Source organism: Astyanax mexicanus, chromosome 12, assembly GCF_023375975.1.
Source record: "Astyanax mexicanus isolate ESR-SI-001 chromosome 12, AstMex3_surface, whole genome shotgun sequence".
Taxonomy (NCBI): domain Eukaryota; kingdom Metazoa; phylum Chordata; class Actinopteri; order Characiformes; family Acestrorhamphidae; genus Astyanax; species Astyanax mexicanus.
In genome coordinates, this window is record NC_064419.1 from 46939571 (window position 1) to 46952674 (window position 13104).

Consider the following 13104-nt stretch of genomic DNA (forward strand, 5'->3'; position numbering starts at 1 on the left):
GCGGGCTGAGTCAGCCAGACTCCTGGGATTTCAGCACTGTAAAAACAGGAACAGAGAGAAGAGGAAGAGAGAGAGAGAGAGAGAGAGAGAGAGAGGTGCTGGAGATACAAAAATAGAGCAAACATAGACAAGGTCTGAAAGCCTTGGCTCCTCGCCCAAAATATCCCAACATCCATCCAAGGACTTCCTGTTAGAACAAGGAAAGCCAATAACACTGCAGCGTGATGCATCCAAACTCCTCTAACGTCTAAAACGTCTCTCCTCCTCCCTCAGGAGAGGCAGAGGCCCAATCCCATTTCACCTTTTGGTCCTACCACTTAGCCCTAACCCTCTGTTTTGAGTGTGCAGGTCAAGGGGAATCGGTGTTCTGATTCTTGTTAAGCTGGAGGGGTGGGTTAGTGGAAGTATTGGGGCTACATGGTCCTTTAAACTGAGATTTTTAGAGGAACACTCAAAACAGAGGACTATGAGAATCACTGCAAAGATGGCACTGACACAAGTGACCAAAGAAACCCCCAAAATTGAGCATTTCCTTGTTAAAAGTTACTATAATCACTATATTACCATGTTTTTTTATGCCATTTTCTTCATAACAAACAAAATAAATAAATAAAAACAGAAGTTTGTCTCAGTAGCTAGCTAACTTTCCTGTTCCACATTAACCCTCCTATTATGTTCATTTGTCAGAACCAGCAATACTGTTCCTGGGTCACACGTTTAATTATCCAAAAAAATAATAACAAGCAGTGTGAATATTTTATTACTAACTCCATTGCTAATTATTACTAATATAATTAATATTTAGTGCAATAATGTTCCTTACCTCTAACGGGTAATGGTTCAATTAGGATAATTCACTCGTTTTTCATTAAAAATGCATGTTAAACCTTTTTTAATGTTTCTTTTTACATTACATTGAAACATAACATTGCAATTTAGTTTTAGTTTAGTTTTGCAAAGTATTGGGTGGTTGCAAATATTTGAGATAAACCATTTTCATATTATATGTTGATTACACTAACTAAGGTTAATTAGTTTAACTAATTAAACTTCAAGACAGGTCCATTTGACCCGTAACATAACAGGAGGGTTAAATAGTGCAATAGTCCACAGAGGCTGCAGCATTTAAGGTGGAATGGAAAAATAAAATCAAATAAAGTAAAAGCTAATTTCTGCAGCGGCCCATCACAGCGGGATTAAGGCAGAGCCATGGCTCCGTGGTTGGTGTGGTGCAGTGGATAACACTACCACAGCCTGCTTAGGAGCTACCACATCATGTGGGAGACTGGGGTTCAGTTCCAGGTCTGGGTGACTATACTGCGCTACACCAATAAGGAGTCCATGGGCAAGACTCCTAACACTAGATTGGCCCACCTCTGTAATAGGAATGACCATGTAAGTCGCTCTAGATAAGATGCCATTAATGTAAATGTAAGGAATGGACAATAATAATTAATTGCCGCACCACCTGTCCTCATTTTGAAAACATTTGATAAACCTTAAAGTTAATGACCATATTTTTTGCACTATAAAGCACACTGAATTAAAATGTGCAATTTCAATACACGTATATTTTCTGGTCTATTTTCATACATAAGGGCTTACTGGACTTTAAGGCGCATTTTATGCAACATTAGTAACTTCAAACTAGTAGTAGGAACAGGGGTCTTGCCCCAAGTCAAACTAGAGCTGGATTTTAATCTACACAGATTTCTCTCCTGAAAACTTTGGGTGTTTATTTGGGTGAGTGAAATGCTTCCATTTATTTACAGTAAGATTAGATCTACAGATATCCACTAAAGCTGGAGCATTAGCGGCTAACTGCTAGCAGTTAGCAGCTAATGCCACCAGACAGACACAAAGACGATATTAGCTAATGGTTTGTCCCACGTAGCTTTTTTTTTAACATGGTAAACGCACAGAAGACGATCCGATATACCCGGCTCTGAACGCTGAAAGAGCTAGTGCTGTGGTTAGCAGCTAATGCTAATGCTGCTCCAGCAGTGGTAGCCAGGGTTAGCAGCAGGCTACAGGCTGATAATACTCACCTCTGGATGAATTAAAATTAAAGGATTTTAAGTGGACCTTATAGTGTGAAAATATGGTAGTTAAACGACAGCTTTGTCAGAGTTGTCCCAATTCTTAGTAGGGGGAATTCACCTTTTCGAAACACTCAAAAAACAAAGGAGCAGGTTTACAAAAGAGGAATGGGATTGGGACAGAGTCTTCTGAAGCCACGGAAACGAAGAAAGGAGGAGGAGGAGAAGAAGAAAGATGAGGAGGAGGAGGAGGAGGAGGAGTACCTGCTGCTTACCTATCGTCGGAGGTGCCACTCTGTCTCGGCAACTTAAGACAATCCCAAACAACACGCATCATCTTAGCTGTGAGCTCTTCTCCATTCTCAGTAACTCTCCATCCATCCTCTCTCTACTTTTCTCCTCATCTACCTTTCTCCGCTCTGTTCATCAGTCTAGTCTATTACTGCCGCCTTCTCGCGCACTGCGCTCTCACTTTCTCAGAAAAGGGAAGTGGCGGCGCAAAATCTAAAAGCACCTGCTTTCCCTGCCCTCCACCTGCGGAGTCATGTGGAAGGGTAAGGCCTGATCAGTGACAGGCTCTATCCTCCGCTATCAGACAGACAGACAGAGAGACAGACAGAAAGAGACAGTGTGTGTTTGTGTGAATCAGTGTCCCTGCCCCTCTGCTGTGAGGTAGCATTCTCAGTCACGTGCAACACTAACCTCAGGAGACACAAAACACACACACACACACACACACACACACACACACACACACACACACACACACACACACACACACACACACACACACACACACACACACACACACACACACACACACACACACACACACACACACACACACACACACACACACACACACACACACACACACACACACACACACACACACACACACACATACAAAACTCCCTCCTGAGAGCATCTACACATGCCTCAAACCTCACCTACCTTCTGAACACAGACTCAATACACTGCTCTTCTTATTAATACTTAAAAAACATTACTGAGATCACGTCCATATTGGATAATTTGCATTAAGAAAGAAATTATAAGGATACAGTGCAAAAAAAAAAAAATAATAATAATAATCACACTATATGGTGTTTTTCATGTGGTTTATTTTATTTTATCTTTATTATTATTATTCCATCTGAACACCAACAAAGACCATTTCAAGAAAAAAATAGCGTAGTCATAAATCTATTTATAAAACTATTTGTGTTTTTATCATTTTCAGAACTAACCATCTGGGGGACTGTGTGGCCCAAACTTTAGCAACTAACAGCTAAAGCATAGCAACACCTTAGCAACCACCTAGAAAAACCTTAGCAAGTAGTAACTATTCCATGGCAATACCTTAGCAACCACCTAGGAAAACATTAGCAGGTAGTAGCTATTCCATAGCAATACCTTAGCAACCACCTAGAAAAACCTTAGAAAGTAGTAGCTATTCCATAGCAATACCTTAGCAACCACCTAGAAAAACCTTAGCAAGTAGTAACTATTCCATGGCAATACCTTAGCAACCACCTAGGAAAACATTAGCAGGTAGTAGCTATTCCATAGCAATACCTTAGCAACCACCAAGAAAAACCTTAGCAGGTAGTAGCTATTCCATAGCAATACCTTAGCAACCACCTAGAAAAACCTTAGCAGGTAGTAGCTATTCCATAGCAATACCTTAGCAACCACCTAGAAAAACCTTAGCAAGCAGCAGCTATTCCATAGCAACATCTTGCAAGTCTTAAAAAAAACTGTTCTACTTTTGTGTTGTGTTGTATAGAACCTAAACGTCTATATAGGTCCAGTTTTAGCACAGTGAAAAATCATAAAACTCATTTTGTAAAACCATCATACATTTTTCGTGTGGGACTGATTGGCAGAGTTTTCAGAACCCTCCATCTAAGAGAATGTGTGGCCCAAACCATAGCAGCTACCAGTTGCTATTAAAGTATAGCAACACCTTAGCAACCACCTAGGAAAACCTAAGCAGGCAGCAGCTATTCCATAGCAACACCTTAGCAACCATATAGCAAGTCTTAAAAAAAAACAGTCTGCCAACACTATGGCCACTGCTTGGAAATACCTTAGTAACCAACCCATTTACATAGTAACAACTGTCTAACAACACCATGGCAACCTCAATCTCAGTTTTTGCAGGAACTAAACTCGTTGTGTTACATTTGTGTGTTTTTTGTTTGTACTGTGCCCAAAACCAGGACACAAATAATACACTGAAGATAAATAAAATTAAAAAATTTTCAAACTTCAACTTCACCTCAGCCACTGCTTAGCAACACCTTAGTAACCAAACCATTAAAATAGCAACTGCCTGACAACACCATGGCAACCAACAGCTAGATCACAGCAACACTTTAGCAACTACACTCAAACGTAGAACACCTTCTATACTAAAAATAAAGCTGCAACAAAAAGGTTCCTTCAATAACGCCACAAAAGATTCACTTCAGGTTCCGTACACAGAGATGCACAACCTTTATCTTTTTAAAAGGTGTATCCTCAGAAGAAGAGGAACCCCAACATTGTTTAACACAGTCCTTCTCTGATCTCAGAACAGAGATAGAGGTGTTTCCAGTGAGAAAGCCCTGAAGGCTGTGGCTCGTCTCTCAGCGCCGTCAGGGCCTGCTGTGCACCTGCTCGCCTGCCTGTGTTTGTGCATGTGTGAGAGAACGCTCCCACCCACCAGCCTATAAATACCTCCCTCACGCAGAGCACAGGGAGGCTTTACGGAAGCGAAAAAGCAGAATACGGCAAACCACGGAAAATCCTTTCTGCTGAGGAGCAGAGTGTGAAGTAATGCATGCTCAGAAGCAGAGGGAGAAAGCAGGAAAAATCAAATACCCTCTATCCTTTACATATCTGCTGCTAAATTTAAATTATTTATTTATACTTATTATCTATTTATACTTTCTGTATGGCCGACATCATTATCCTCACTTTATGCACATCAACTGATGTTCATGGAGGTAGTGCAGTTGAACACAGTAAAGAGTGTACCTTTATATATATTTGTATTGGTACCACTTTAAAATAAGACTGCGCTTATAAATGGTTTATAAACTAGATTATTAAGTATTACTGATTAGGTTGTAAATGCTTTAAAAATCATTGATTAACAGTTACAACACACATCAATTATAAAGGCAACAGTGTCATTTAATCTATAGTAAAGAGTTAAACATACTTACATATATATTAATATGACAGGTTTAATGCTGATTGATGGAAAGCACAAATTAAGATCAGTATCTAGAAAGATTTGAGGTTTGACAGTAGAAATGAGTGTGGAATCACTACTTTGCCATTTTTTTAACTCACTGTTGTCGTTTTTATCCATGTTATTTATTTATTTATTAACTGCTTATTAATGAGTTAAAGCATTTGCAGCCTAATTAATAACCATCAATAATCTCCTTTATTAACCATTCATAAACCCTTTATAAAGGTTGTCTTATTTTAAAGTGGTACCATTTTATTTTATTGTTTTTTTTATTTTATTTATCGTTTAATCTTACCCTTCTTTTGCAACTTGTGTCCTATACATACCTGCTACTGGATGTCTAGAACCTTTATCTATCTCTATCTCTCTCTAATAATCAACTTTATTGGCTGGATTTTAGGATTTACAGGACAAAAGCTGAGTTAGTTTATTTGAAACTGGAATTTTTTTTTAACAGCCTGTAGAAGTAAAGCTGATTTTGGATCCTGAATCAATTTGATTCCAATTTACAAGGTCCAGCGGACTAAGGCGCTGCCACTATCATCGGGAGATCACTGGTTTGAATCCCAGTCATGCAGCTTGCCTCAGCTGCCAGAGCCCTGAGAGAGCACAGTTGTCCTTGCTCTCGCTCTCTGGGTGGGTACAGTAGATGGCGTTCTTCTCTTTCCCCTCATCACTCCTAGAGTGATGTGGATCAGCACAAAGCTGCGTCTGTGAGCTGATGTATCAGAACCGAGTCGCTGCTGTGCTTTACTCTAGCGCTGTGATGCTACTCGGCAATGCTGCATCAGCAGCAGTTCACAAAGAGGCGGAGTCTGACTTCACATTTTTCCGTATTTTTAAATGATTTAAAGCGCTCAGGCTCTGAAGTTTTTTTATCCCCATTGCTGCTGTTCTAATGAGATGCAGCAACTCAAGCAGCCGTCAACACTTAAAACATGTCTGTCTCTAATGAAGACTGACGGGTTTCTGATGTGATAAGCGTGATGACGTGTGTCCTTAGTGATTTCCTTGGTGAGTTTCCATGGGCTAATTTCACACAAAACACAGACACTAACTAATAGCTTTAAAAGAAGAATCCTGGTGTGAAATGAACGTAAAACATGATAAAGAGTACAAACTAAGGGTGTGTCATATTGTATCATAGGCAAAAATTTCACCGACATTTTTGAATATTGTGAACTAGGGGTGGGCAATATTATATCGAATACAATATATCGTGACACAGAAATATCATGATATTAAAAATCCATATCGTGATAATAGGGCTGTTCTGTCTTAAAAGTAGTCTATTATATACTGTGAAGCTTTAGGTGTATTTATTGTATAATTGTTTTAGTTTGCAGTTTATATGCATGCACTAAATATTCTGCAATTTTTTTTGCTGCATTATATTATTTTATGCTATATTATTTATTTTGCCACATTATGATTATACTGTTATACTATTATACTATATTCCTGAAATGAATGAATCATTATAGTTTTCCTATATCGCCAAGTATATCGTTATCGCAAAAATACCCTGAAATATTGTGATATTATTTTAGAGCCATATTGCCCACCCCATTGTGAACGATATCACCCACCCCTATTTATCACATTAGGGTACTACTTTTTTACTATTTTTAACAAAAGAAAAATTCACCCTGTTCTCATTTCCAATTATATATTTACTAGAGACTACTGGATATATCTCCAGTATCATTTAATTTACTTTAATCCTGGATATATGGAGATATTTGGAGTGCATTATTATTAGTATCATTGCATTCTGGAGCATTGCGTTCTGTTACAAATCTGATCAAATTCTTGTATTTTTAATATCTTAGTTAGGGGGTGAACCATATCATATTGTATGCATTAATAAAATGTAACTTTCATTTTGTTGCAGTAGTGAATCCTTGAAATCTATATTTTTTTAAATTCAGTGTTTTGTCATATCGCCAAAAGTGTCATTATCGCAAAAATACCATGAAATATCGTAATATTATTATAGGGCAATATCACCCATTCCTAGTACAAACTTCAGTCAAATAGCCCACCTCTGTTCTCCCCCTGAAGCTGAAGCTTCAAATATGTTTACAATGCTAGCGATAGAGGCATAGAGTTACATATGCAAGAAATTTCCTATTTTACACTATTAACAAGCTCAAAATAGCTCCACACTTCATTAGTAGAATTCTGAGGGGGCTGATATTTAAAATGAGGCACTGAGAGCTTTAAAAGTGTACAGATAGTTTAGAAAAACACTGTTTATACACACCGTACCTTCTGATAGTTCTCCAGCGCTGTTGTCTTGAAATAAGGTCACGGAGAACGTATTTCTCAATTAATTCAGTTGAAATGCATGAAGTCTAGCTGTTCATGAAAAAAAATCTTAAGGTACTATATGTAGTTCATATAGTACCTTAAGGTACTGCCTTAAGGTACTATATGTATAAACAGCGACACTGCCAATAAATTAAACTTTTATAGTGCCTTTTCCAAACTTAAGGATTCTATACATATACAGGGACAAGGAGAGAGAGGAAAAGGAGAGGTGGAGGGGAAAAACAAAAGGATGAAGTTACTGGGAGTAAAATGAGGAAAAAAGATAAAGAAAATAAAGTTGAGCAGTTGTGAAGAGGAGCATGTGAAAGAGTACTTGTGTGTGTGTGTGTGTGTACTGTGTTTCCTTCCAGAGCTGAAGAATCTGTGGATTTAGCTTTTTCTTCCATTTTTTTTGGGGTTAATTATGTGTGAACAAGCTTACAAAGACCGAGTTAGCCGTTCTGATATCTCAGTGTTGGCAGTAGCTCTTGTATGAGCAACATTAGCAGTGCCCCATTTACTCAGGTAACCAGCAAAAGACTTAAGAAAATGACATGATCAGAAAAAACTCACTTCTGCAGGTCCATGATCTCATTGCTGAGGGAGTCCAACTCCTTGATGGCAGAGAAGTCAGCGGCCTGACAGGTCAAAGCGTTATTCTGTGAAGGATACAGGATTCAAGGCCCAGAAGAAGCAGAATGAGAGGAAAACAGATATTAGATACATTAAAATATTCCATAAACTGTCCATGAAAACTATACAAATACCACATCCACAATCGCCAAAGGCAGGGGCAAGAACAAGACTACCCTGTGACTAATTCAGTAACTATGAGACATTTACATATACACTCACTGACAAAAAAAAATAATAAATGCACAGCATTGCTGATGGAATCAAATGAAACATCAGCAGCCCTATTTTGGTGTTCTATAGGCGACGGATCGAGTGTGGAGTCGTCCAATTCAGTGAATCGGTTCACGAATTGAGTGCAAATTCAAATCAATGATTCAAAACATTGTTTATAAGCCTATGTGATGATTTGAGGCTCTGAGCTGGTGTAAACATTAACACAGCCACGGGGAAACTCAGAGACGACACAGAGCTCTCCTAAGATACTGAATTATACTTCAGAACTGCTGAAAACTGAGAAATAAAGCAGTAAACCAGCCACAGAAACTTACTGTGAAAGAAACTATTCTAGAAAGATTATTATTGAATGTTCTTTTGAGTGGATTAACCAGAGATTCTCACCGGAGAGCAATGATGGTGCAAGTTTTTATAAACAGTAGAATTTCTTTTTAGATCTTTCCAGCTATATTAAAGGTATTCAATATACAGCTCTGGAAAAACATTAACAGAATCAGTTTCTCTGGCTTTTGCTATTTATAGTTTTATGTTTGAGTAAAATTAACATTGTTGTTTTATTCTATGAACTACAGACAACATTTCTCCCAAATTCCAAATAAAAAATTAATTGCAAAAAATGAGAAATCGCTGAAATAACAATATTTTTTCAGACAAGAAAACAAGTTCATATTCATAAAGTTTTAAGAGTTAAGAAATCAATATTTGGTGAAATAACCCTGTTTTTTAATCACAGTTTTTTTCATGCATCTTGGCATCATGTTCTCCTCCACCAGTCTTACACACTGCTTTTGGATAACTTTATGCTGCTTTACTCCTGGTGCAAAAATGCAAGCAGTTCAGTTTGGTGGTTTGATGGTTTGTGATCATCCACCTTCCTCTTGATTATATTCCAGAGGTTTTCAATTTGGTAAAATCAAAGAAACTCAATTTTTTGTGCTGATGTTTTAAGGCGTTCTTGAATTATGAAACATGCCCCCTGTCTTAAGTAAATTAGCGATTACTTGATGCAGAGAAAATTCCTCAATTTTTTGTAATCCAGGTACTAAAATTAGGGTAAATTAAGGAATTGTTTCTCCCCTACATAACTGTATGGTAAGCTTACGACAATCCACAGCAAGTTTTTTTTTGTTGCTTTTTGTTGCTTTTTGTCAGTGAGTTTAATTTAAATCATTTGCACAGCAAATCGACATATGCACACCTTTAAAACTTAACAGAAACAAAAAGGGAAAACTACGCACAGATGGAACAAAGCATAGAAAATTAGGATTCATCCAATGTGCAATGCAAGCACCTTAAAACTAAGCCGAAGACATGAAGCAGATGGAAGGACGGAAAAGAGAATTAACAGACTCACACAGACAGGCAAACTGATAGACATCAGAAAGCTAGAAAGAAAAAGCCCATATACAAGGAAATGCATGATTAGTAAAACACTGTGACATCACACCACAACTTAATATGACTGATCATGGCTCACGCTGTTTTAAGACGTACATGCTTAAAAGAAAAGCAGACGGCTGTAAATGGAAGGAGGGAGGGGTTACCTGTCGCGCCAGTCTATCGGAGGGTGGGATCATCTCTGGAGTGAGATTCTGGGGAGGGTCAGTGCCTTTGGAGAGCTTCTGATTGATTAGATGGAGAGCCAAAGCAAACTGCTCTCTGGTCAGTTTCCCAATGTCCCCAATATCACACAGCTCCCTGCAGAACAAAGACAGAAAACAACAGAAATGTTTACGTAATAAAGCAAAAATGATTTTAAAACAAGAACTAGAATTGAGACGAAGGAAACAGAACAGTTTCACTGAATTTAAATCCATTTTTTAAGAAGCTCAATGGCTTTGGACATTTTTTTTTTTTTTTAAATGTTATGACTTGGGCGGTAAGGCCAAAAATGTATATTGCGCTATTTTTCAAGATTCTGACAATTTCCCGGTTTATCACAATTTTTTAGTATTATTTTTTGCATGACTGAGCTTTAAAATAGATTTGTGAGTTACTTTACTGTTAGGAGTACATATAATATAAAACACTAAGGCTTTGATTAGTATTAGGTTTACTTTGTCCCACAAAACTAACACAATATATGAAGAAATCAGACTTAATAGCTAAAGAATGTAAGCAAAACACCTTAAAAAGAGATACGCTTACAAATTTAACACAGCTTCCTTTACAAAATTAAATATTTTATTAAATAGTTCAATAAACAATAGAAATGGACCTAAGTATTTAAAGAGATATTTCTCAAAAGCTCTATTGCACAAGTAAAACACAAGTTTAATATAAATTTACTATATGTTATTCCTGAAGCCATTAAAAGCATTACAGTATTTAAATCAGCCACAATTTCCTTCTTTCTTGAGTTAACAAATACATTCAAATCATCCTTCAAGCTACAATATTAATATATTTATAAGGGCTGTAGTTACTGCTGTATTTTACTGGGATAGAAACACTCATACAGTAGAAACAGCAGCAGGAGCTGTTCAGATTTCTTTGCAGGACACAGCTAGACCAGAGTTTGATTCTTCTCTGATGGTGCTGTTCCTGCACGACGCTCCGCAGCGCCCTCTAGCGCTATGGCGGTATGAGAGAAACACATACCGGTTCTAGTTCCCTGCACTGTATACCGAATGAACCGGTATTCCGCCCAGCACTATTATAATTATATTGTATGGTTTATATACAGTTGAGCACATGAGCCATTACATTTATTATTATTTTTTATATGCATTCTCTGTGCATTGCCAATTTGTTTATTCGCTGTAAGATTTGGCATCTATAATACTCTATTCTGTTAGGATTATTTATATTTTCTATTTACGTTCTTTACTATAGTACTACTGTATTGTATTTAGACAATTTTTTATTGTTCTTTATTGTGGTTAGGTTGCTACAATATGTGATGTTCCCTCTGGGATTTATAAAGTAATCAATCAATCTCCTCTTTTTAACTCTGTTATCTTTCCATTCTTACTGTATTTATAGAAGAATGGGGGGACACGCTTTCTACGACAAGCTGAAACTGCTTGAAAAATCAGAGTTCTCTCCACTCTCATCTTTCTCTTTCCCAAATAGCCAGAGCAATAGCTCATGGCACGTTTTCAACTAGCCAATAAAGACATAAGTAGAGCATTTTTATCATCACACGAAATCAGTGGAATTTTTTTATTTAAACAAGCAAAATAAAAAACGTGCAGAGATTATTCATGTTCATTTTATCGCCTGCAGTCTGCCTACATCAATTAAAACACAGATACTCGGTGTGTCCTTGTTCCGCTCATTAAAAATCCCAGTAGAAAACGTGCAAGGCATAACACAGACCAAACCACTTCAACCTATTACTAATTGCTTTAAAAACAGTGTATTTATTTAGTAATATAAGAACTATACAGGGCTCCAGACTGCGACTAAAATTGTCGCAAATGCGACCAAAAATATTTTTTTGCGAGTTATAAAATTAATTAAGTAGTCAGTGGCGACAGGTGGCAAAGTATTTTTTTTTGCGTTTATTTATTTATTTTATTTTTTGCTTTCTTTTTGGTTGTGTTTATCGGCGTAACTATACTGCGGCGCCCAATCATATGGTCGTTTTTGCCTACCTCAAAAAAAAAAAAAAAAAATCCTTGCTCGCGGGATTTCACCCAAAACGTAACTACCACAACAGCGTAGCTAAGCTGAGCTTTTATACATTGGAGCGCAGACAATGGCGAAGCGAAAAGTACAGTTAGTTAAAAATAAAGTTTTTACAGTTAGATATACACTAGGGTAGCATGGTTTGAGAAGGTAGCACAACTCGACAGAACAAGGGGCACACTTTAGAAGTGAGATAGGAAAACATATACTCTCATTTCATTGTTTGCGTCAAAGACTGGAACTGGCAATCCTGAACACTCAAAAATCCCTTCCAATTAGCTCCAAAAGCAAGCCTAAGCTGAAAGCAATTGGTGTGGAGTTGGGGTGTACCATAAGCACACCTTCTGCAGTAAAGACTCAGCATTATTGTTTGGCACTTTTGGCCCAATTGTTTTTATTTTAGGAGCCATTTTTTTTGTCTGGAGCCCTGACTATATACAATCTGTACTGCACCAGGAGCTGAGACATGAATACCCAGTGACTACCAATTCACTTTACTTAACTTGAACATGCAGGATTTTTTTTTTTTTATCCAGGTTTTTCCATGTTTTTTGAACGCAGCATAGATTAGTACAGGCTCTAGTTCTATAAGCTCAGTTTAAGGGAAGCAGTTTGTCTCACCATATGCGTGCGAGTGTGGCGGAGGGCAGTCCCGTTTTTAGGAAGATGTCCCGCACCTCTGGACCCGACACCAAGCCGTCCATATCACTGTCTGTCTTAATGAACAGCTCATCATACTTAGCTTTATCTGCAGGAGATACCACCCACTGCAAACACAACACAAACAGACATATGACAGTCAGATGGAAGTTGATTTAATTAATCACTGTTTAAATTAATAGTAATAAAAAACATAGGTAATATAGAGAAGTATATGGTAGTGGTGAAAGGTCTAGCTGAGTGTTAATCATAGTGCATCATTGTGTGTAGGTGCTCTACATCTAGCAATTAGAAGGAAACTAATGAAACAGTATGTATTCTCATGCATGCCAGAGGTAATTA

General features: G+C 37.6%; 1 protein-coding gene across 3 annotated transcripts in view; it reads right to left on the reverse strand.

Moving 5' to 3' along the window:
* The window catches only part of eps15 (epidermal growth factor receptor pathway substrate 15), a 67825-nt gene that overhangs the window by 33751 nt on the left and 20970 nt on the right, over positions 1 to 13104 (reverse strand). For all 3 annotated transcript variants that reach the window (XM_022671007.2, XM_022671008.2, XM_022671006.2), the window contains exons 10-12: positions 12724 to 12869; positions 10014 to 10167; positions 8173 to 8258 (exon numbers count right to left, since the gene is read on the reverse strand). In XM_022671007.2, the coding sequence (XP_022526728.2) occupies positions 8173 to 8258; positions 10014 to 10167; positions 12724 to 12869 (386 nt within the window). The remainder of the gene's footprint in view (positions 1 to 8172; positions 8259 to 10013; positions 10168 to 12723; positions 12870 to 13104) is intronic.